Source organism: Ornithorhynchus anatinus, chromosome 15, assembly GCF_004115215.2.
Source record: "Ornithorhynchus anatinus isolate Pmale09 chromosome 15, mOrnAna1.pri.v4, whole genome shotgun sequence".
NCBI lineage: Eukaryota > Metazoa > Chordata > Mammalia > Monotremata > Ornithorhynchidae > Ornithorhynchus > Ornithorhynchus anatinus.
In genome coordinates, this window is record NC_041742.1 from 16,591,296 (window position 1) to 16,613,945 (window position 22,650).

Genomic DNA, 22,650 nt, shown 5'->3' on the forward strand with positions numbered 1-22,650 from the left:
TATTTAAATCACATATGTCTTTTGGATAAATTTTTGGCTGATTTGACGATGATGGCAAATTTCCCGCAAGAGAAACATCATGGCTTAGTGGAAAGAGCCCGGGCTTGGGAGTCAGAGGACCTGGGTTCTAATCTCAGCTCCAACACTTGTCTGCTGTGTGACTTTGGGCAAGTCACTTCAGGTCTCTGTGCCTCAGTTCCCTCCTCTGAAAATGGGAATTAAAGCTGTGAGCCTTACGTGGGACTGGGAAGGTGTCCGACTTATCTTGTGTTTACCACAGCGCTTAGTACAGTTCCTGGTACATGGTAAGCACTTAAATGACCAAAAAAACCCATGAAAATGAACGAAGACTGCCTCTAGATAATAATTATGGTATTTGTAAAGCATTTACTATGTGCCAAGCACTGTTATAGATCAAATTGAGTGGTTGGAGATGAAGTATAATGGCCCCTGGTAGAGGTGAGCTGTTCTGTGATTTTGATTCTGCTTTTTAATTGACCCAGAAGTAGTACTGAATTTGTGGTCCCGGCAGCTATCGTAAAATTCATTTGGACCTTATGAAATACTTTAAAGCACACCTACTTTATTTCCTAAAAGGCATATTTTAATAATGATTGTTAGCAACCGTATGAATAATTGATGTTTATCATCTCATTATGCTATTAGATTGCCTTTCAGAGTAATAAAAGTGCAATTTCAGTTTTGGATGAACCAATAAATGCTTCAGCATAATTAGACACAGTAGCTCTAGCTGCGATAAGATGATCAATGTCCTACAAGTTTTTACACTACTCAGTCGATCTAAGATTTCTTATAATAAGAATGATGATGATGATGATGGTATTTGTTAAGCGCCTACTAAGTGCCGAGCATTGTTCTAAGCACTGGGGTAGATACAAGGTTATCAGGTTGTCGCACGTGGGGCACCCCTGGTTACCAACTAGATTGTTTCAGCCCTATTTCTTTGGAGGAAGAGTTGAAAAATTTCTCAGTCATTCAGTCACTGGTATTTATTGGGCAATTACTGAGTATAAAAGTACCTTACTAAGCATATGGGAAGCAGTGTGGCCTAGTGGAAAGAGGAAGGGCCTGGAAGTCGAAGAACCTAACTAAGCCCCCCTTTCCTCTTCTCCCACTCCCTTTTGCGTCAACCTGACTTGCTCCCTTAATTCATCTCCCCTCCCAGCCCCACAGCTCTTAGGTACATGTCTGTAATTTATTTATATTAATATTCACTTCCCTTTCTAGACTGTAAGTTTGCTCAGGCAGGGTATGTGTCTGCTTATTTTTCTCTTGTACTGCCCCAAGCGCTTAGTACGGTGCTTTGCACACAAGAAGTGCTCAATAAATATGATTGAATGAATGAATGAATGGGTTCTAATCCCAGCTGTGTGAACATGGGCAAGTCACTTCACTCCTGTGCTTCAGTTCCTTCATCTGCAAAATGGGGATTCAATAACTGATTTCTCTCCTTCTTAAACTGTGAGCCCTGTAGAACCTGATTATTTTATATCTACCCCAGAGCTTAATATAGTGCTTGGCACATAGTAAGCACCTAACCAACACCTCAAATATTAATATTATTCAATGCAGGTACATACATTATGCGACTCATTTTGTTCAAAAAGTAGGAAGCAGGAGTGATGCGGAATCAGCTAATATATAAAAGGCTCATTTCTCCACAGGTTTCAAAACTCTTCCTCTTCAATTGGGCCGATTGTCTTCCCTACACAACCTCTCCCTGCAAATTCTAGCTGGATCGAAATCAACTGGAGAATATATTATCGTCCATTGTCTCCCAAACTAAAGGTATAATTTGCTAGCTAATGCGCATTTCCAGAATCTTAGGCACCAGGCAGAATCAATCAACCATCATCAGTCATATTTATTGAGTACCTACCGTCTATACGGCACTGTCTCTGTACGGCACTCTATTAAGCACTTGGGAGACTACAATAGAGATAGAACCTTGCTTTCGGGGAACTTACAGTCTAGGATGGGGTGAAGCCCTTCCCAAACTCACAGCAGTGATGATGGAATCTCCCGTCAAGAAACAGTGTGGCCAAGTGGAAAGATCACGGGCCTGGGAGTCAGAGTCCCTGGGTTCTAATTCTGGCTCTGCCATGTGACCATGTTTTACTTCTCTGTGCTTCAGTTCTGTTCTCCTTCCTACTTAGATTGTGAGCTCTATGTAGGGCAATTAGTGGGTCCAACCTAAGTAACTTGTACCTACCCCAGCACTTAGAACAGTGTTTGTCACTTCGTAATATTAGTAATAATGGTAAGTAAGGTATTTGTTAAGTTCTTACTGTGTGCCAAGCACTCTTCTCAGCACTGGGGTAGATACAAGGCAATCAGGTTGGACACAGTCCCTGTGCCCATTTTACACACAGTCTCAATCCCCATTTTACAGATGAGACAACTGAAGCACAGAGAAATTAAGAGACCTGCCTATGGTCCCACAGCAGACAAGTGGTGGAGTCGAGATTAGATCCCCCGACCTCTGACTTCCAGTCCTGTGCTCTTGCCACTAGGCCAGGTGATTAACACCATTAAAAACAACAACAACAACAAGTCTGTGGGATGAAGAGTCAGTGTAAAGGGACTTTTTCTAGCCAGTGATGAAACCCCCAAATTCTAACCGGAAAGCTTACTGATACCCCGCCTTCCTCACCACCCCGACACCTCTCCCACGCCCTAGAGGCAAGCGGGTTTTTTTGGAAGGGTGGTGACCAAAGTTGAGTTGGCGAGAGAGGGAGCAGACTTTTGGAGTTCAACGGTAGAGGGAGAAGCCACAGAAGAGATCTTGGGGACATTAAAAGTGACCTGATAGAAGCCCCTGCTCAGCCCCCCACAGTCCTCCACATCCCTGAAACTCCCTTTCTGGGAATTTTTCTTCTCCCAGAGACAAATTGGGGCTGGTTCAGCCCTACTTCTGGGCTACTACGGCCAACTCGAGGCCTATGTCTGGCCTACTTCTGGCCTACTTCTAGGCCACGGGGCAGTTGTCAAAGAGTTGAATTTGCGTTGTAATTCAGATTTTGGCCCACTTGGAGGCAGCCAAAGCCTGTCTAGTATTGTAACTGGGCAGTGATAAATAATTACAATGTGCTGGAGAAAGGCCTGGACTTTTTCAAATAAAGCATTGCTCTCATCCTTTAGCTGGTGAAGGAGGTTAAACTCTTAAGCCTGAGGTCGAGGCTTATTTATGACCGCCTTTCTTCTTTTATAGTATTTTTTATGCACTTACTATACGTCAAACACTGTTCTAAGCTCCTGGTTGGATAGAAAACAATCCAGTCCCACAGAGTGCTCAGTCCAAGGAAGCAGCATGTCTTGAACCATGGGTCCAGGAGCCATAAGGACCTGGGTTCCAATCCTGGCTCCATCGCTTGTCTGCTGTGTGGTCTTGGGCAAGTCACTTTACTTCTCTATGCTTCAGTTTCCTCATCTGAAAAATGAGGATTAAGACGGTGAGCCTCACGTGGGGACAGGGACCGTGTCCAACTCGATTAACTTGTATGTACCCCAGCACTTGGTACGGTGCCTGGCATATAGTACGCACTTCACAAATACCACAGGTATCGTCGTGTCCCTCACGGGCGGAACTCGGACAGGGATCGGGAACCGGGGGGAGGGAGCGGCTAGTCTAAGGCCGAGACCTTGGGAAGACCCGTTGCCGAGATGAAAATTGAAAAACAGCATCAGCTGTCACCAGCAGCCAGTACTAAAACACCACAAAGGTCGACCTTTTTGCAGAGGTAGAGAGGGAGAGAAGGCAAGATTGTCCGTCTCACCTAGGTCTCTGGCCCCTCCCACAATCAGAAGCATCATCTTGAACCCAAGGTCAGCTATATGTGTGTATATATATATAAGTTGGAGGTACTTATATGTATGCACCCAGTGGAAAGAGCCGCTTGCCAGGCCTCAAGGTGTTTGACCTCACACAGATTCTAATGTCACTGATCATCAAGATTTCTGAACCCCGGGGCCTAGATAGAAAGTGGGAGACTGAAAGGAGACTGAAGGACACAGAAAATGCATAGCTCCTTCAATCAATAGCTAGAGTTTAAGCTCCTTCAGGGTCGGAATCATGTCTGCTAATTCTGTTCCATTCTAGAATGTCAGCTCCTTGTGGGCAGGGAACATGTCTACAATTTCAGCGCTTACCACAGTACTCTGCCCACAGGAAACACACAATAAAAATAATTGTTTGGTTTTCCCAATCATTAGATCATCACTGTGCCCACGCGGTATTTGATTTTACCAGTTGCACTTGGGGCTGAAAAATGGGTAAGGATTTTAGGCTGGAGGGAAATAGAAAGGGGCCAGGCATCAAAGAGATTGGAAAGCCGCCATTTTGAACTCTCCACTCTGGTTTGGTCAGAGATCTGGATTGGGCGAGGGTGGGACTCAGGCCAAAGCGCAGTTGGGCGCCAATGTATCGGCGAATTCCTGTCATCTGACTGACTTTATAATAATCGTGGCGTTTGTTAAGTGCTTTCTAAGGTGTCTAGTACTGTTCTAAGCACTGGGGTAGATAGAAGTGCATCAGGTTGGACACAGTCCCTTTCCGACTTGGGGCTTCACTGTCCAAGTCATGGGGAAATGCAGGCATTGAATCCCCATTTTACCGATGAGGAAACGGTGGCAGAGAGAAGTGAAGCGAATTCCCCGGGGTGGCAAAGCAGGCACATGGCTTAGAACCCAGGTCTTCTGACTCCCAGGCCCAGGGTCCTCCCACTAGACCAGTGCTTCTCTTTGTGATTTGTTTTATCTCCAGCCCTCAAATGGTCTCTTCTTTCTCACCCTCTAAACTCTCTTTCTTCCTTCTTTTCAACACCATCAATCAGTCAATGGTATTTATTGAGCACTTACTATGTGCAGAGCAGTGTACTAAGCGCTTGGGAGAGTACAATACAAAGGAATCAACACCACTGAACTTCCTACCTGGTCAACTAACGTATCCAAAATTCGACCATCCCTTCTATCTGCAGCCGTGCTCTTTCGACCCACACCACAGTGTATTGTATTAATAGCTCCGTATTGGAATCTATTTTTGCTTTTTATTTGATCTTATTCTTGTGGGTGTTTACTTGCCTGTTCTGTTAATTGACCACATCAGTGTTTTGTCTTGGGTTTTCACTGTATACTCTCTGCGTATTCTGAGATGACATTTCGGTCAGTGAGATCTTATCTCTTTATTCCACAGTGGCTGAAAAGATCTTTGTGAAGATGACTATTTACTACACCTTGTGTGCAGAGTTTTGCGTTTTTTTATGGTATTTAAGTGCTTACTATGTGCCAGGCACTGTACTAAATGCTGGGCGAGGTACAAGATAATCAGGTTGGACACAGTCCCTGTTCCACATGGGGCTCACAGTCTTAATCCTCATTTTGCAGATGAGGTAACTGAGGCCCAGAGAAGTGAAGTGACTTGCCCAGGGTCACACAACAGATAAGTGGCAAGGTCCTTCTGACTCCCAGGCCCTTGCTCTTTCCATCGGGTCTGCTCTTAGTATCTCATGTGCTACATTCATTCATGCATTCATTCATTTAGTGGATCGTATTTTTTGAGCACTTACTGTGTGCAGAACTGCATCTTTGAAGCTGAAAACTCCCAGATCGGGGGTTCTTTATATGTCTGTCTCCCTTGACTGTGTCTAAATGTTATTAATAATTGTGGTATTTGTTAAGCGTTTACTTTGTGCCAGGCACTATACTAAGCACTCGGATGCATAGAAGCAAATCAAGTTGGATACAGTCCCTGTCCCATATGGGGCTCACGGTCTCAGTCCTCACTTTACAGATGAGGTAACTGAAGCCCAGAGAAGTGAAGTGATTTGCCCAAGGTCACACAGCAGAGTTGGAATTAGAACCATGACTTTCTGACTCCTAGTTTCGGGTTCTCTCCACTAAGCCATGCTGCTTCTATAAGCTCCTTTTGGCCAAGAAATGTTTCTCTTTGTCCTCTACTGCCCAAGCAGTTCATATGGTGCATTTCCCCCAGGGGCTATTCAATAAATACTACTGCTACTTGGTTGTATGCTCGCCTGAAAAGACTGGTGTCTTACAGGACAGGGACTGGGTTTTGTGTGTTGTACAAAGCCTCACTCCGTAAGGCACCCAGGCCGGTTGTAAGAAACAGTTCTATTCGAGGATGATAGTGAGCTTGTTTTAGATGGCGGCTTGGGATAAAACAGTATATCCATGTGTCAGGACCTTGTAATGATGCTTAAGTCATCCATTTTAGCCTCTCTTTGCTATGGTGAACATTGAGGCTCCTCCAGGCGGGGATGCCATCCGGGAAGAATTTTCCAGGAACGTGGAAGGTTTTGAGAAAATCACAATGCCGTCCTCTGTTGAGACAATCTTATTGTGGCAAAACAGGGAGGAATAAGGAGCCGTTGATAGCCAGCCTTTGTATTTCCTCAACTATCTGTCTTCTCTATTCCTACCTCTGTAGGCTGCCCTGGTTTCTGGTTAGCACTGTAGTTTGTCAGCGGAAGCCTCACAGACCACTGTGACTTGGTGAGGCTGCATTTTAAGCATTCTGGCTTTAGCTTAATGGTTTCCCTAGCTGCTAATGATGTAAAAGGAGGCCAGTTTAGCGAGGATAAGCATCCAGAGAAGAGCGGAGAGCAAAATATCTGAGCGGAAAGATGGGGTGTAAGCGGGCGAGGAACCAAAAATCCCGTATCCTTGGTAACGAGATTTCCGGTGGAAATCCAGATCAGTTTAATCATTGTCCAACCCCTGTCGTTAGATTTGATTTAACTTAGGTGGAAACAATTCAGTTAACCTCACAAAAGGCTGTGTCATCAGCCCCATGACTTGTATTGGCCCGGAGCTTATCGCCCCAATCAATCTTATCGATCGATTGAATTCATTCAGGGAGGGAAGACAGAAGGTGACCTGAAGGCTATTCATGATGGTAGCAGCAGATAATGGATCCACCATCTTGTTGAACTTCTCTAGCCTAGGCGTGGTAAAGTTTGTGGTCAATAATAATAATAATGGTAATTATTATTATTGTGTTTGTAAGTGCTTACTATTTGCCAGGCATTGTTCCAAGTGCTGGAGTAGATAAAAGATAATTGGGTTACTGTCCCACATGGGGCTCACAGTCTCAGGCCCCATTTCACAGTTGCGGGAACCGAGGCACAGAGAAGTTAAAGGACTCACCCAAGGACACCCAGCAGATAAGTGGTGGAGCCAGGATTAGAATCCATGACCTGCTGACTCCAAGGCCTGTGGTCTATCCAGTAGGCCATGTTGCCCTGGAATAACTGCTGAAGTAGGAAGGAAGAATCAGAATTGAACAAAAAGGGAGTGTGAGGATACTGCTTAGATTCCACACTCCATTTCTTATCTTGAAGTTGTTGGATATGCTATTCATGTGACCAATAATTACTGCTTTCTTTTGTCAGTCAGAGTTGGTCAGTCACGTTTATTGAGTGCCTCCTATAATAATAATAATTAAATCATATTGGTATTTGTTAAGCGCTTACTTTGTGCACAGCACTGTTCTAAGTGCTGGGATGGATACAGGTTGTCCCACGTGAGGCTCACAGTCTTAATCCCCATTTTACAGATGAAGTAACTGAGGCACAGAGAAGTTAAGTGATTTGCCCACAGTCAGCTGACAAGTGGCAGAGCCGGGATTCGAACCCATGACCACTGACTCCCAAACCCCTGCTCTTTCCATTGAGCCACGCTGCTTAATTATGGTACTTGTTAGTCGCCAAGTATGTGCCAGGCCCCGTTCTAAGTGCTGGGAGAGATAGGAGGTAATCAGTTTGGGCACAGTCCCTGTCCCACATTGGGCTCACAGTCCTAATTCCCATTTTCCAGATCAGGTCACTGAGGCCCAGAGAAATGACGCGACTTGCCTAAGGTTACATACAGAGCAGACAAGTGGCAGAGCTGGGATTAGAACCCCTGACCTTCTGACTCCTAGGCCTATGCTCTCTCCACTGTGCCGTGCCGCTTCCCTTGTTCTCTCCCAAGTGTGTAGTGCAGTGCTTTGCGCACACTAAGCACTCAATAAATACCACTGATGATGATGATGATCAAGGAATCTAAAATGCAGATGGAGAGTGAATGATTTGCACATCAGAGGAAGGACAAGTGGATATATATGTGTTATTGCTTAAATAATAATAGTAATGGTATTTGTTCAGTGCTTACTATGTGCCAAGCACTGTTCTAAGCACCGGAGGAGATAGAGGGTAATCAGGTTGCCCCAAGTGGGGCTCACAGTCTTCATCCCCATTTTACAGATGAGCTAACTGAGCCACAGAGAAGTTAAGTGACTTGCTCAAAGTCACCCAGCTGACAAGTGGCGGAGCTGGGATTAGAACCCATGACTTCTGAATCCCAAGCCCGTTCTCTTTCCACAGAGCCACACTGCTTCTCAAATCTTAAATCAAAGGGGTTGTCAGTGGAGATGTCCAGGAGTGCTGAGGGTCATTACAGCAACACAAGTGCATAACTCGTTCAGAGGACGTTGCCAAGGGAGACTTTTTAAGCCTGATCAGGCATTCTCCTGGACACTTGTGCCCATTTTTATGCGGTAGATATCACCATCTCTCTCTTTCTCTCTCTCTCTTTCTCAGTCAGTGGTGTTTATTGAGCGTTTTACATGTGCAGAACACTGTACTGAGCACTTGGGAGAGCACAGTACAGTGGCATTAGCAGGCACGTTCCCTGTCCAGAATGAGCTAACAGTTCCAGAAGCTCGTCTCTGGACCGTATGCTCGTTGTGGGCAGGGAATGTGTCCTATTGTTCTGTTGGACTCTCACCAGTGCTTAGTACAGGGCTTTGTACACAGTCAGCCCTCAATAAATTACCATCAAATGAATGACTAGGTTTCTGGTGAAAGCCACTCAAAACATTTATTTCATTGACATGACACCTGGGCCTTGTAGAAGGAGCACGGGCCTGGGAGTCAGGTGTCGAGTTCGATTGCCGGCCCTGCCCCTTGCCTGCTGTGTCACCTTCGGCAAGTCCCTTAACTTCTGTGCCTCAGTTTCCTCATCTGTAGAAGCGTACAGAATACCCTTTCTCCCTCCCCCTTCGATTCTGAATCCCAGGTAGGTTAGGGACTGTGTCCAGTCTGATTATCCTGTACCCCACACAGCCCATACCACAGAGTGAGCACTTAATAAATATAATTATTCATATAGCCGTTGATAATTATGTTGTTTATATAGCAAGGTCTTAAGTGCCAGCCAGGATAGATACAGATCCTCTAAAACCCGACCAGTTTCTCCACGGCTAGGCTGAGACATGTTATGTTTGCATGGAAATCGGTAGCTAAAGCCAGACTTTTCCTTTCTTACGCATTTATGCATTGTATGGAAATTCAACAGCCAGCCATGTGATCATTTTCCATTTATAGGTGGTCCTGGATGTGTCATCCTTAACCTGAAATTTAAAGTAATAGGATTGATGATATTTATTGAATGCCTAGTGAATGCAGTGCTCTTTACTAGTCAAAGGAATCTGGGGTTAGACGTGGCAAAGAAATGGCCCTTTCTCCAAGATGCCCATTAGCGAGGCAACATGGTGAATGCATTCAGTCATATTTATTGAACGCTTACTCTGTGCAGAGTGCTGTACTAAGTGCTTGAGGAAGTCCAGTATAGCAATAAAGAGAGTCCCTGCCCACAACAAACTCACAATCTAGAGGGGAAAGTCGATAGTGGAGGGGGTCTAGTGGATAGAGCGCAACCCTGGGAATCAGAAGGTCAAGGGTTCTAATCCCGGCTCCGCCACTTGTCTGCTGTGTGACCTTGGGCAGGTCTCTCTGCCTCAGTGACCTCATCTGGAAAATGGGGAAGTAGACTGTGAGTCCCATCTGGGGCAAGGACTGTGTCCAACCCGATTTGCTTGTATCCACCATAGAGTTTAGTACAATGCCTGGTACATAGGAAGGGCTGAACAAATACCATTAAAAAACAAAAAGGAGATCTTTTGTGGCCCTGATTAGTTCCCCATTTTTTCTTCCCCAGGTATGGATGGATTTTTGAGAAGCGACGAGAGACAGAGACTCGCCAAGGAGAGAAGAGAAGAACGAGACAAATGTCTAGGTAAGTGGCAGTCTGCATTGTCACCTGGCAGGCTGGTCATCTCCAGATGGCCCAAGTCAAAAGCGTGGCCTAGAAGAAGTGAGAAGCAGTGCAGTGTAGTGGAAAGAGCACGGACCTGGGAGCCAGAGGTCTTGGGTTCTAATCATGGCACCGCCACTAACTTGTCCACCGTGTGAACTCAGGCGATTCGCTTCACTTCTCTGCACATCACTTACCTCATCTGGAAAATAAGGATTAAGACTTGCAGGCCCTTTTGGGACAGGGACTGCATTCAACCAGATTATCTTGTATCTACCCCAGTGTTTAGGACAGTTCCAGACATAGAGGAACTGCTAAATATGTGCCATTAAAAACAATAAGAGTGGGGAAAATGGTCTCTATTTACATTTTTGCCTGAGCGGTAATTACAGTAGTGGTATGGCAAAGTTCTTAATGTGTGCAAAATGAGAGGGGAGAATCAGGACAATTAAATTAGATAATGTCTCTGTCCTGAACAGGGCTCTCAGTCTAAAAGAAAGGGAGAGCAGGTATCTTATCCCCATTTTACAGAGAAGGAAATTGAGACCCAGGGAGGTTAAGGGACTCGCCCAAGATCACCCAGCAGCAGCTGGCAGAGCTGGGCTAGTTTGCTGCTGCCGTTCCACCACTTGACACCGTTTTGCGGACTCATTTTGGTTACGGTTTAGTTTCAGTCTCACTGGTCCTTTTTGTCTTTTTTTTTGAATGGCATCTGTTAAAAAAAAATGTTGGTATTAGTTAAGTGCTTACTATGTGCCGAACACTGTTCTAAGCACTGGGGTAGATACAAGGTCATCAGGTTGTCCCAAGTGGGGCTCACAATCTCCATCCCCATTCTACAGATGAGGTCACTGAGGCCCAAAGAAGTTAAGTGACTTGTCCAAGGTCACACAGCTGACAAGTGGCAGAGCTGGGATTAGAACCCATGACCTCTGACTCCCAGACCCAGGCTTTTTCCACTGAGCCACGCTTCTTCACGCTGCCTAAGCGCTTACTCTGTGCCAGGCACTGTTCTAAGTGCTGGGGTAGATACAAAATAATCAGGTTGGACACAGTCCCTGTCCCACGTGGGGCTCACACTCTTAATCCCCATTTAACATGTGGTGGAACGGAGGCCCAGAGAAGTGAGTTGACTTGCCCAGGGTCACACAGCAGACAAGTGGCAGAGCCAGGATTAGAACACAGGTCCTTCTGACGACTTGGCACAGACTTTATCCGCTAAGCCATCCTACTTCTCTAAAGCTTGGCAGAGCAGCCCAAAATGATGACACTGTCCTGTCTGATCTCCAAGGGTGAAACTTTGAGGAGGAGGGAGGGCCATCAGCAAGAGGCTCAGTGGCCTAGACTATGGGGGCCAGGGAAATTAATGGGGGCGATTGATTTTGAAGACGACGGAGGAGCCCGCAATTAATGTGAGCAGGATGAAAGAAAGAGGAGTCAAGGAGCAAACCTAAGAGACGCCGAGCTGCAGATTTGGAGAATCAGCATGGCATAATGAAAGCAAGAAGGGCCTGAGTTCTAATCCCAGCCCTGCAACTTGTCTGCTGCGTGACCTTGGGCAGTCACTTCACATCTCTGGACCTCGGTTCTCATGTTCTACCTTTCACTTAGAATGTGAGCCTCATGTGGGACAGGGACGGTATCCAACCTAATTAACTTATATCTAACATAGCTCTTAGAACAATGTTTGATACATAGTAAGCGCCTAACAAATACCATTAAAAAAAGAGTATGGCATTGGAGAATTTGCTTATCCTTTTGTCCTGCCTTAGATTGAGCTCCTTGAAGCTTAAGCTCCTTTGTTTTTGATGCCCACGGCACTTAGGAAGGTAGGTCTGTTGGGTATAAGCCATCCATTAGTAAAGTTGATAATCTTCAGGGTCATCAGCCTTTCTTGCTGATATCTCCTGTTTGAGGTTCAGGCTGGATAGCAAGGAGAGTGGGAAGGAAGGAACCACCACCGGGCCGGAAATTTAGATAGCCGTGCTTGAATTGGCAAAATATGGTTACAGTTTGGTCGCAGTCACATGGCCTTTTTGTCCTTTTTTTTTTTGAATGGTATCTGTTAAGTGCTTACTCTATGCCAGGCACCGTTTTAAGCGCTGGAGTAGATATAAAGTAATCAGGTCAGACATAGTCCCTGTCCCACATGGGGCTCATGGGTCTACATCCCCACTTTACAGATGAGGGAACGGATAATTGAGACAAATTGCAAATGTGACAGAGGGTCAGGGTAATGATTGTGCTACCAATTAGACGCTTATTATGTGCCAAGCACTGTACTAAGCGCTGGGGTAGATACAAGTCAAGCAGATCCCACACGGGGCTCACAGTCTAAGTAGGAGAGAGAAAGGGAACTGAATCCCCTTTTTGCTGATGAAGGAACTGAAGTACAGAGAATTAAAATAATAATAATTGTGGTATTTGTTACTAATAATTATAGTATTTGTTAAGCACTTTCTATGTGTAAAGCACTTTTCTAAGTGCTGGGGTAGATCAAGTAATCAGGCTCACAGTCTCAATCCCGATTTTACAGATGAGGGAACTGAAGCACAGAGAAGTGACGTGACTTGGCCCAAGTCCCACAGCGGGCAGGTGGTGGAGTCAGGATTGGAACCCAGGTCATTTAACTCTTGGGCCTGGGTTCTGTCCACTTTCAGAACCCCCAGAAACTGGCAGGTCGGGTAGGACCAGGCTCCCCCCAACCCTCACCAGATGTTGGCCCATAGGGTGTTAAGGACAAAGAGGGTACATCCATCTCTCCATCAATTAGATTTGGTAATAATTGTGGTATTTGGTGAGCGCTTACTAGGTGTCAGGTACTGTACTAAGAGCTGGGGTCGGTACAAGCAAATCGGGTTAGGTACAGTCCCGTCCCACATGGGGCTCATGCTCTTTATCCCCATTTTCCAGATGAGGGAACCAACTGAGGAGGTCACTCAGCAGACAAGTGGCAGAATCAGGATTAGAACCTAGGTCCTTCTGACATGCTGGCCCATCCTCTATCCAATGCTTGTCTATTTATTCAGCACCTACTGTGTGCTAAGCACTACACCGAGCCCTTGGGAAAGTATCAAGGTCGCAAGGCATATGTTGCCTGTCCTTAATAATAATAATGTTGATATTTGTTAAGCGCTTACTATGTGCCGAGCACTGTTCTAAGCGCTGGGGTAGATACAGGGTCATCAGGTTGTACCACGTGAGGCTCACAGTTAATCCCCATTTTACAGATGAGGTAACTGAGGCACAGAGAAGTTAAGTGACTTGCCCACAGTCACACAGCTGACAAGTGGCAGAGCTGGGATTCGAACCCACGACCTCTGACTCCAAAGCCCAGGCTCTTTCCACTGAGCCACGCTGCTTCCCCGCTGCTTCCTTCAAGACCTTAGAGGGGGAGATGGACAAAAATGATTGTCGATATCATGGAAGTAGTAGGAGGAAGAAGGGTAGAGCAAGAAGAGTTGATCTTGCATCCATCCCAGTGCTTAGTACAGTACTTGTCATATGGTAAGCACTTAATAAATACCACAGTTATTATTAATGATAGGGTGAAATGGTTGAGAATAATAATAATGTTGGTATTTGTTAAGCGCTTACTATGTGCAGAGAGCACTATTCTAAGTGCTGGGGTAGATACAGGGTAATGAGGTTGTCCCACGTGAGACTCACAGTTAATCCCCATTTTACAGATGAGGTCACTGAGGCACAGAAAAGTTAAGTAACTTGCCCACAGTCACACAGCTCACAAGTAGGAGAGCTGGGATTCGAAATGGGAACGTGAATAAAATGGCCACATATGGACAGGAACGCACCCTTTTTTTGAGAGGGAAAATGCAGGGAGCCAGATGGTAGGGAAATGAATCACTGGTATCTATTGAGCACTTACACTGTGCAGAACACTGTACTAAGCACTCAGGAGAGTACAGTACCACAGAGTTGGTAATCTCTATTCCACTGTAGAGCTGGTGTTCCTCAAATGGTAAGGGACAGGGTGATGGGGTTGTTTAGAGGCAGGGGAAGGGAATCATAGAAAAACGTGAATACCAGAGGTCAAGATGATACTGGAAACCAGTCTGTCCTAGAGATTAGGACTCGGGTTCTAATCCCGGTTCTGTCACTTGTTAGCTGTGTGACCTTGGGCAAATCACTTTTCTGGGCCTCCGTTACCTCATCTGGAAAATGGGGATGAAGTGTGAGCCCCACGTAGGACAGGGACTGTTTCCAAACTGGTTAGCTTGTATCTATATAAGTGGTTTAGAACAGTGCTTGACGCGTAGTAAACGCTTAACAAATACCATCATCATCATTACTCAGTAGGATAGGGATGGGGGTGAGGAAAAAGCAGGGGAATTGAAATGAGGCTTCCAGCCATAGCTGGAAGATCTGGGAAGGAAGCATCCCTTTTTAATGAGCAACGATCCCGCCATTTGGCGGAATCATCCAAGGTAATGCAATGGGAACCTATAGTTTTTTCTTCCTTCGTAATTTAGCAAAGGCGCAGGCTTCTCGTGTACCTGCCGGAGGACATTTGGAGGCCTCTGGAGAGATTTGGAAAGTTTTGCCATTTGGAAAGGTCGCTTGAAATTCTCATGAGTTTCCTAGTACTCTCCTGCGTTGTGTCTTTCATTATCATCATCATCAGTGGTATCTATTGAGCGCTTACTATGTGCAGAACACAGTACTGAGCGCTTGGGAGAGCACAGTACAACAGAATTGGCAGACACGTTCCCCACCCCCAACGAGTCTAGTTGGGACAATGGATATTAATATAAATAATTGTAGTCATGTGCATCTAAGGGATTTTGGCCTCCCCCCTTCCTCTTAATATTGTAATAAAAGGCAATGCCCCCCCAAGCTGGAAACAGTCACGATAAGCCTTTTTCTGTCTTCTTTTCCAAGCTGCCAGGGAGCAACAGATCCTAGAGAAGGAGAGAAGAGCCAAGCTGCAGTACGAAAAGCAAATCGAAGAGCGATGGAGGAAACTGGAAGAACAGAGGCAGAGGGAGGATCAGAAGAGGGCGGCTGTGGAAGAGAAAAGGAAACAGAAGCTCAGAGAGAATGAGGTGCGGGGGTCTTATCCAAGGAGGGGGGCTTTGAAGGGAGCTTCGCCTGCTGGATCCTCTCCTCCAAGAGGCCTTCCCTGACTAAGCCGTCCTTTCCTCTTCTCCCACTCCCTTCTGCGTCTCCCTGACTTGCTCCCTCTATTCATCCCCCCTCCCACCTCCACAGTACTTACGGGCATATCTGTCATTTCCTTATTTCTATTAATATCTGTCCATATCCCATTTGGGACTCAGTCTTCATCCCCATTTTACAGATGTAACTGAGGCACAGAGGAGCAAAGTGACTTGGCCAGGGTTACACAGCAGACAAGCGGCAGAGCCCGGACTAGAACCCAGGTCCTTCTGACTCCCAGGCCTGGGCTCTATCCACCAGTCCACACTACTTCTTTATAGAGTACCCCTGTTTGTAGAGCACTGTACTACGTGCCTGGATGAGTATAATAGAGCTAGAATGATAATAATAATAATAACTGTGGTATTTTTTTAAGTGCTTACCGTGTGTCAGGCACTGGGAGCCACAAGATAATCGGGTTAATAATAATGTTGGTATTTGTTAAGCGCTTACTGTGTGCCGAGAACTGTTCTAAGCGCTGGGGTAGACGCAAGGGAATCAGGTTGTCCCACCTGGGGCTCACAGGCTTAATCCCCATTTTACAGATGGGGTAACTGAGGCACCGAGAAGTTAAGTGACTTGCCCAAAGTCACACAGCTGACAAATGGCCGAGCCGGGATTTGAACCCATGACCTCTGACTCCGAAGCCCGTGCTCTTTCCACTGAGCCACGCTGCTTCACTGAGCCATGCTGCTTCTTGGTTACACTGCTTCTTGGTTCACGCTGCTTGGTTACAGTCCCTGCCCCACGTGAGGTTCGCAGTCTTAATCCCCATTTTACAGATGAAGGAACTGAGGCACAGAAAAGGTAAGTGACTTTCCCCAAGTCACACAGCTGAAAAATAGCAGAACGAGGATTAGAACCCAAGTCCTTCTGACTCCCAGGTCTGTACTCTGTCCACTAGGCCATGCTGCTTATTCAATTGCTGTTGTCAGAGAGCTTCCAATGTAGTGTTGCCCGTATTTTATTTTAAATGTCTCTTTCCCCGCCTAGAGACTGAAAGCACCTCTTGGAAAGGGTTCATGTTTACCAATCCTACGTACCGTACTTTTCCAAGGACTCGGCAGAGTGCTCTGAACCCAGTAAGCGCAAAACTTTTTTAATGGTATTTTTTGAGCACTTATTATATACCAGACACCATAGTTAGCAGTGGGGTAGATAAAAGCTAATCAGGTTGGACACAGTCCATGTTCCACAGTGGGCCCACAGTCTTAATCCCCATTTTGGAGATGAGGAAACTGAGACCCAGAGGCAGTGAAGTGACACGCTCAAGGTCATACAGAGCACAAGTGGCAGAACCAGAATTAGAACCCAGGTCCTTCTGACTCTCATACCCTTTCTCTACCCACTAGGCCACGCTGCTTCTCATAAATTCGAGATTTCTGAATTCTCGTATCCAACTAATCCACTTTTTTTGGATTAATGGTATTTGTTAAGATCTTAGTCTATGCCAGAAACTGTAATAAGCGCTGAGGTAGATAGAAGTCAGTCAGGGTGGACACAGTCCCTGTCCCACATGCGGCTCACATCTTTATTTCCCGTGTTACAGAGGAGGAAACTGAGGCACAGAGTAATGACTTGTGCAAGGTTACACAGCAGGCAAGTGGAGGAGTGGCTTCCCTCCTATTGCCATTGGAGAGGGGTTCTGTCCCTCAGATTCACCTCGGGAGCTGGTGAATTCACCAGACGCTTGGCATTTGACATGTTCGGCTAAACTCCTCCTGTCTTCCCCACACCTTCCTCTCCTTCCTCTCCTGTTTCACATGTGAATACTGCATGGCAGCGGGTGGAAGTAGTATGGCCTGGTGGCAAGAACCTGGGCATCAGAGTTACAGGTCATGGGTTCTAATCCCATGAGAGGAGAGGAGATCTCCTCCCTCCTCGCAAGTGCCACCCCCTCCACCTGCGCCTCGGACCCCATTCCCTCTCACCTTCTTAAACCATCGCCCCTGCCCTCCTCCCTTCCTTAACTTCTATTTTTAACCACTCAATCTCCAAGGGCTCCTTCCCCTCTGCCTTCAAACATGCCCACGTCTCCCCCATCCTAAAAAAACCCGCTCTTGACCCCACTTCCCCCTCCAGTTATTGTCCTATCTCCCTACTACCCTTCCTTTCCAAAATCTTAGAACGAGTCGTCTACAATCGATGCCTAGAATTCCTTAACTCCCATTCTCTCCTAGACCCCCTCCAATCTGGCTTCCGTCCCCTCCGCTCTACCGAGACTGCTCTCTCTAAGGTCACCCGTGACCTCCTTCTTGCCAAATCCAATGGCTCCTACTCCATTCTGATCCTCCTTGACCTCTCTGCTGCCTTTGACGCTGTCAACCATCCCCTCCTCCTCCATACCTTATCTCACCTTGGCTTCATGGACTCTGTCCTCTCCTGGTTCTCCTCTTACCTCTCTGGCCGATCATTCTCGGTCTCCTACGCTGGAGCCTCCTCCCCCTCCCATCCTTTAACTGTTGGAGTTCCTCAAGGGTCAGTTCTTGGCCCTCTTCTGTTCTCCATTTACACTCACTCCCTCGGTAAACTCATCCGCTCTCACGGCCTTGACTACCATCTCTACGCAGATGACACGCAGATCTACATCTCCGCCCCTGTCCTCTCCCCCTCCCTTCGGGCTCGCATCTCCTCCCGCCTCCGGGACGTCTCCACCTGGATGTCGGCCCGCCACCTAAAACTCAACATGAGCAAGACTGAGCTCCTCATCTTCCCTCCCAAGCCCGGTCCGCTCCCAGACTTCTCCATCACCGTGGATGGCACGACCATCCTTCCCGTCCCGCAGGCCCGCAATCTCGGTGTCATCCTTGACTCGTCCCTCTCGTTCACCCCACACATCCTATCCGTTACCAAGACCTGCCGGTTTCACCTCTACAATATCGCCAAGATCCGCCCTTTCCTCTCCACCCAAACGGCTACCTTACTATTACGGGCTCTCGTTATATCCCGGCTAGACTACCGTGTCAGCCTTCTCTCCGACCTCCCTTCCTCCTCTCTCGCCCCGCTCCGGTCTATTCTTCACTCCGCTGCCCGGCTCATCTTCCTGCAGAAACGATCTGGGCATGTCACTCCCCTTCTTAAACAACTCCAGTGGTTGCCTATCGACCTCCGCTCCAAACAAAAACTCCTCACTCTAGGCTTCAAGGCTCTCCATCACCTTGCCCCTTCCTACCTCTCCTCCCTTCTCTCTTTCTACCGCCCACCCCGCACGCTCCGCTCCTCCGCCGCCCACCTCCTCGCCGTCCCTCGGTCTCGCCTATCCCGCCGTCGACCCCTGGGTCACGTCCTCCCGCGGTCCTGGAACGCCCTCCCTCCTCACCTCCGCCAAACTGATTCTCTTTCCCTCTTCAAAACCTTACTTAAAAATCACCTCCCCCAAGAGGCGTTCCCAGACTGAGCTCCTCTTCCCCCTCTACTCCCTCTGCCATCCCCCCTTTACCTCTCCGCAGCTAAAGCCTCATTTTCCCCTTTTCCCTCTGCTCCTCCACCTCTCCCTTCCCATCCCCACAGCACTGTACTCGTCCGCTCAACTGTATATATTTTCGTTACCCTATTTATTTTGTTAATGAATTGTACATCGCCTTGATTCTATTTAGTTGCCATCGGTTTTTACGAGATGTTCTTCCCCTTGACGCTGTTTAGTGCCATCGTTCTTGTCTGTCCGTCTCCCCCGATTAGACTGTAAGCCCGTCAAACGGCAGGGACTGTCTCTATCTGTTGCCGACTTGTTCATCCCAAGCGCTTAGTACAGTGCTCTGCACATAGTAAGCGCTCAATAAATACTACTGAATGAATGAATGAATGAATAATCCAGGCTCCACCACGTGTCTGCTCTTTGGGCAGTGACTTCACTTCTCTGTGTCTGTTACCTCATCAGTAAAGTGGGGATTAAGACTGTGAGCCTCGTGGGCGACCGGGACTATGTCCAACCTGATGACCTTGTGTCTGCCCCAGTGCTTAGTACAGTGCTTGGCTCATAGTAAGCGCTTAACAAATACGATAATAATGGTAACAATTAAGTGTGGCTTGGAAGATTCATTCATTCATTCAGTCATATTTCTTTAGTGCTTATCAGGTGCAGAGCACTCAACTAAGCACTTGGGAAAATACAGTGCAGCAATAAGCAGTGACATTCCATGACCACAGTGAGCTCACAGTCTAGAGGGGAGGAGAGACAGACATCAATACCGATAAGTAAAATTACAAATAGGTACATAAGTGGTGTGGGGCTGGGAGAGGGTAAGAAGAGTAACCAGGAGCGAGTCAGGGTGACGCAGAAGAGAGTAGGAGATGTGGAGAAGTGGGGCTTAGTTTGGGAAGGCCTCTTGGAGGAGATGGGCCTTTGATAAGCCTTTGAAGGTGGAGAGACGAATTGTCTGTGGGATTTGAGGAGGGAGGCTGTTCCAGGACAGAGGCAGGATGTGGGCCAGGGGTCGGTGGCGAGACGGGGAGAGATGGAGTCACAGTGAGGAGGTCAGCGGCACCAGAGGAGGGGAGTGTGCGGGCTGGGATGTAGAAGGAGAGAAGTGAGGTGAGGTCAGGGGGGCAAGGAGATGGAGAACTTTAAAGCTGACGGTGAGGAGTTTTTGTGTGATACGCAGGTGGATGGGCAACCACTGGAGATTGCATAGTAACAAAATGAAAAAGGTTGCATAGTAACGAAATGGAGCAATTCCTTTCTGCCACCTGCTTCCAGTTTCTGAACTCCCAAGATACTCAGGTATAGCGTTGTAGAGCACCCCGGGTCCTTACTGGTTCTTTAGCTCTTTGTCTGGTATAATAATAATAATGATGCTATTTGTAAACACTTTGTATGTGCCAACCACTTTTCTAAACTCTGAGCATTGTTCATCTACTTAGCCACACACACACAAATATATATATATATATATTTATATGTATAATATCTCCAGAGATGCGTGTTGCTATTCTTCTGTACATTAAATATTACAGCCCTGCTGTGTGTGCAGGGGAGAGATCACAGGTCTAGAAATCAAGAGAAACAGCAAGGCATTGTGGAAAGAGCACAGGTCTGGGAGTTAGAGGTCCTGGGTTTTAGTCTTGGGAGGGTGGGAAGGGTGACCAGGTCACTCTGCCTAGTTTCCTCAAGACCCCGGCCATCCCGCCCCCGCTCAAGTCTGGTATTTCAGGTTCCTACTTATTTAATCATTCATTCATTCCATCGTAATAATTAATAATAATTATGGTATTTAAGTGCTTACTATGTGCCAGGTAAGTAGTAAGCGCTGATCTATTGAGTGACGCTGTTGATGCTATTTTTGATGCTACTGATGCTTGTCTACTTGTTTTGTTTTGTTGTCTGTCTCCTCGTTCTAAACTGTGATCCCGTTCTCGGGTAGGGATTGTCTCTATCTGTTGCCGAATTGTACTTTCCAAGCACTTAGTACAGTGCTGTGCATACAGTAAGCGCTCAATAAATACGATTGAATGAATGAATGAGTGCTTACTATTTGCAAAGCACTATACTAAGTGCTTGGGAGAAGACAATGCAACAATAAACAGACACATTCCCTGTCCACAAGGAGTTTAAGAGACCCTCTTCCTTCCCAGTGGTTAAACAGATGACCGCGGGGTCGCCATTGGCTCGGAATCTCAGCCAGAGAGTGGAGGGAACAGAGAGAGGTCTAAGTTGCCAATAGCAGTGTCTGGTTCTTCACAGAGAACTGGACTGCTCTCTTCCTCTGGGCCCAGGTGGAAGTAATAATATTAATAATAATTGTGGTATTTGTTAAGTGCTTACTATGTGCCAAGCACTGTTCTAAGCACTGGGGTAGATACAGGGTCATCAGGTTGTCCCACGTGGGGCTCACGGTCTTATTGCCCATTTTCCAGATGAGGTAACTGAGGCCCAGAGAAGTTGAGTGACTTGCCCAAAGTGGTAGAGGCGGGATTAGAACCCACGACCTCTGACTCCCAAGCCTGCGTTCTTGCCACTGAGCCACGAAGCTGAATGCTTTGGAGCAGGACAGACCTGGCCTGGTCAGCGATTAGTTTTGAGTCTTGTTAGCCCCATTGCCCCGGGAAGCCGGGGAAGGGATCGATCAGCCCCAGGCACGTTAGTTCGAGCGAGACACGGCACGGAGGGGGACGAGGCTGGAGTGGAGGGGGCCAGGTTGGGGGTATCAGTGCTGGCCAGGACTGTTTTCTTCTGTCTGCCTTGCCATCTCTTGAGGGTTCTGAAAGCCACCCATGTGCCCCAGAAGTAATGTAGAAAAGTAGTGTGGCCTAGTGGGTAGAACATGGGCCTGGGAGTCAGAAGGGCCTGGGTTGGGGGGACGGTCTAATCCCGGTTCTGCCACTTGTCTGCTGGGTGACCTTAGGCATGCCACTTAACTTCTCTGTGCCTCAGTTACCTCATCTGTAGAGTGGGGATAATGATAATAATTATAGTATTTGCTAAGTGCTTACTGAATGCCAGACACTGTACTAAACCCTGGGGTGGATACAAGCAAATTGGGTTTGACACAGTCTCAACCCCCATTTTCCAGATGAGGGAACTGAGGCCCGGTGAAGTGAAATGACCTGCCCAAGGTTACACAGCAGACAAATGGTAGAGCCAGAATTAGAACCCATGACCTTCTGATTCCCAGGCCCAGGGGAGCCCCGTGTGGGACATGGACTGCGGCCAACTTGATTAGATTGTATCTACCCCAGAACTCGTACGGTGCCCAACACATAGTAAGCGCTGAACAAATACCTTAAAAAATAAAATAAATAATATTATTTCGTGAGTGACCCCTACAGGAAAATACCTGAGAAGTACCTGTCATGTTCTCCTCCCACAAGGAACTGCTGCTCTAATGGAGGAGATGATAATTTTGGTATTTATGAAGAGCTCAGTATATGCAAATGGAGTTATCAGAATCAATTAGCACATTTATTGAGCGCTCACAGTGTGCAGAACACTTTAGTAAGCACTTGGGGGGAGTACAAGAAAGCAATATGACAGAGTTGGTGGACATAGTCCCTGCCCACAGTGAGCTTTATATGGATTATATGATCTCTGCCCACATGAAGCTTTCTAACAGAGGAGCTAGAAATAAAGTTATCAGAATAAATCAATTATATAATCAATACTATATATATATATGTGTGTATATATATATACACACACATATATATATATGAAATGAATAGTAGGAGAGGAGGGTAGAAATAAATATATAAGTACCAGATGGGGGCTGAAGGGCTGATATGACTTGGGGTCCTGGGAGTTTACTGGGGGAAGACTTGATAGAAGAATAATAGTACTGACAATAGCAATGATGATGATGATGATGATATTTAAGTGCTTACCCACTGCCAAGCACAGCGCAAAGCTCTGGATTAATCAGGTCAGAC

At 46.7% G+C, this 22,650-nt stretch overlaps 1 protein-coding gene across 8 annotated transcripts in view; it reads left to right on the forward strand.

Moving 5' to 3' along the window:
• Positions 1-22,650, forward strand: part of MAP7D2 (MAP7 domain containing 2) — a 76,067-nt gene that overhangs the window by 24,387 nt on the left and 29,030 nt on the right. For 7 of the 8 annotated variants that reach the window (XM_039914199.1, XM_029079941.2, XM_039914200.1 and 4 more), the window contains exons 2-3: positions 10,018-10,095; positions 15,013-15,176. In XM_039914199.1, coding sequence (XP_039770133.1) covers positions 10,018-10,095; positions 15,013-15,176 — 242 coding nt within the window. Of the gene's footprint in view, positions 1-1,685; positions 1,810-10,017; positions 10,096-15,012; positions 15,177-22,650 lie in introns of all 8 variants that reach the window. The other variant, XM_039914202.1, reaches the window with a different exon arrangement.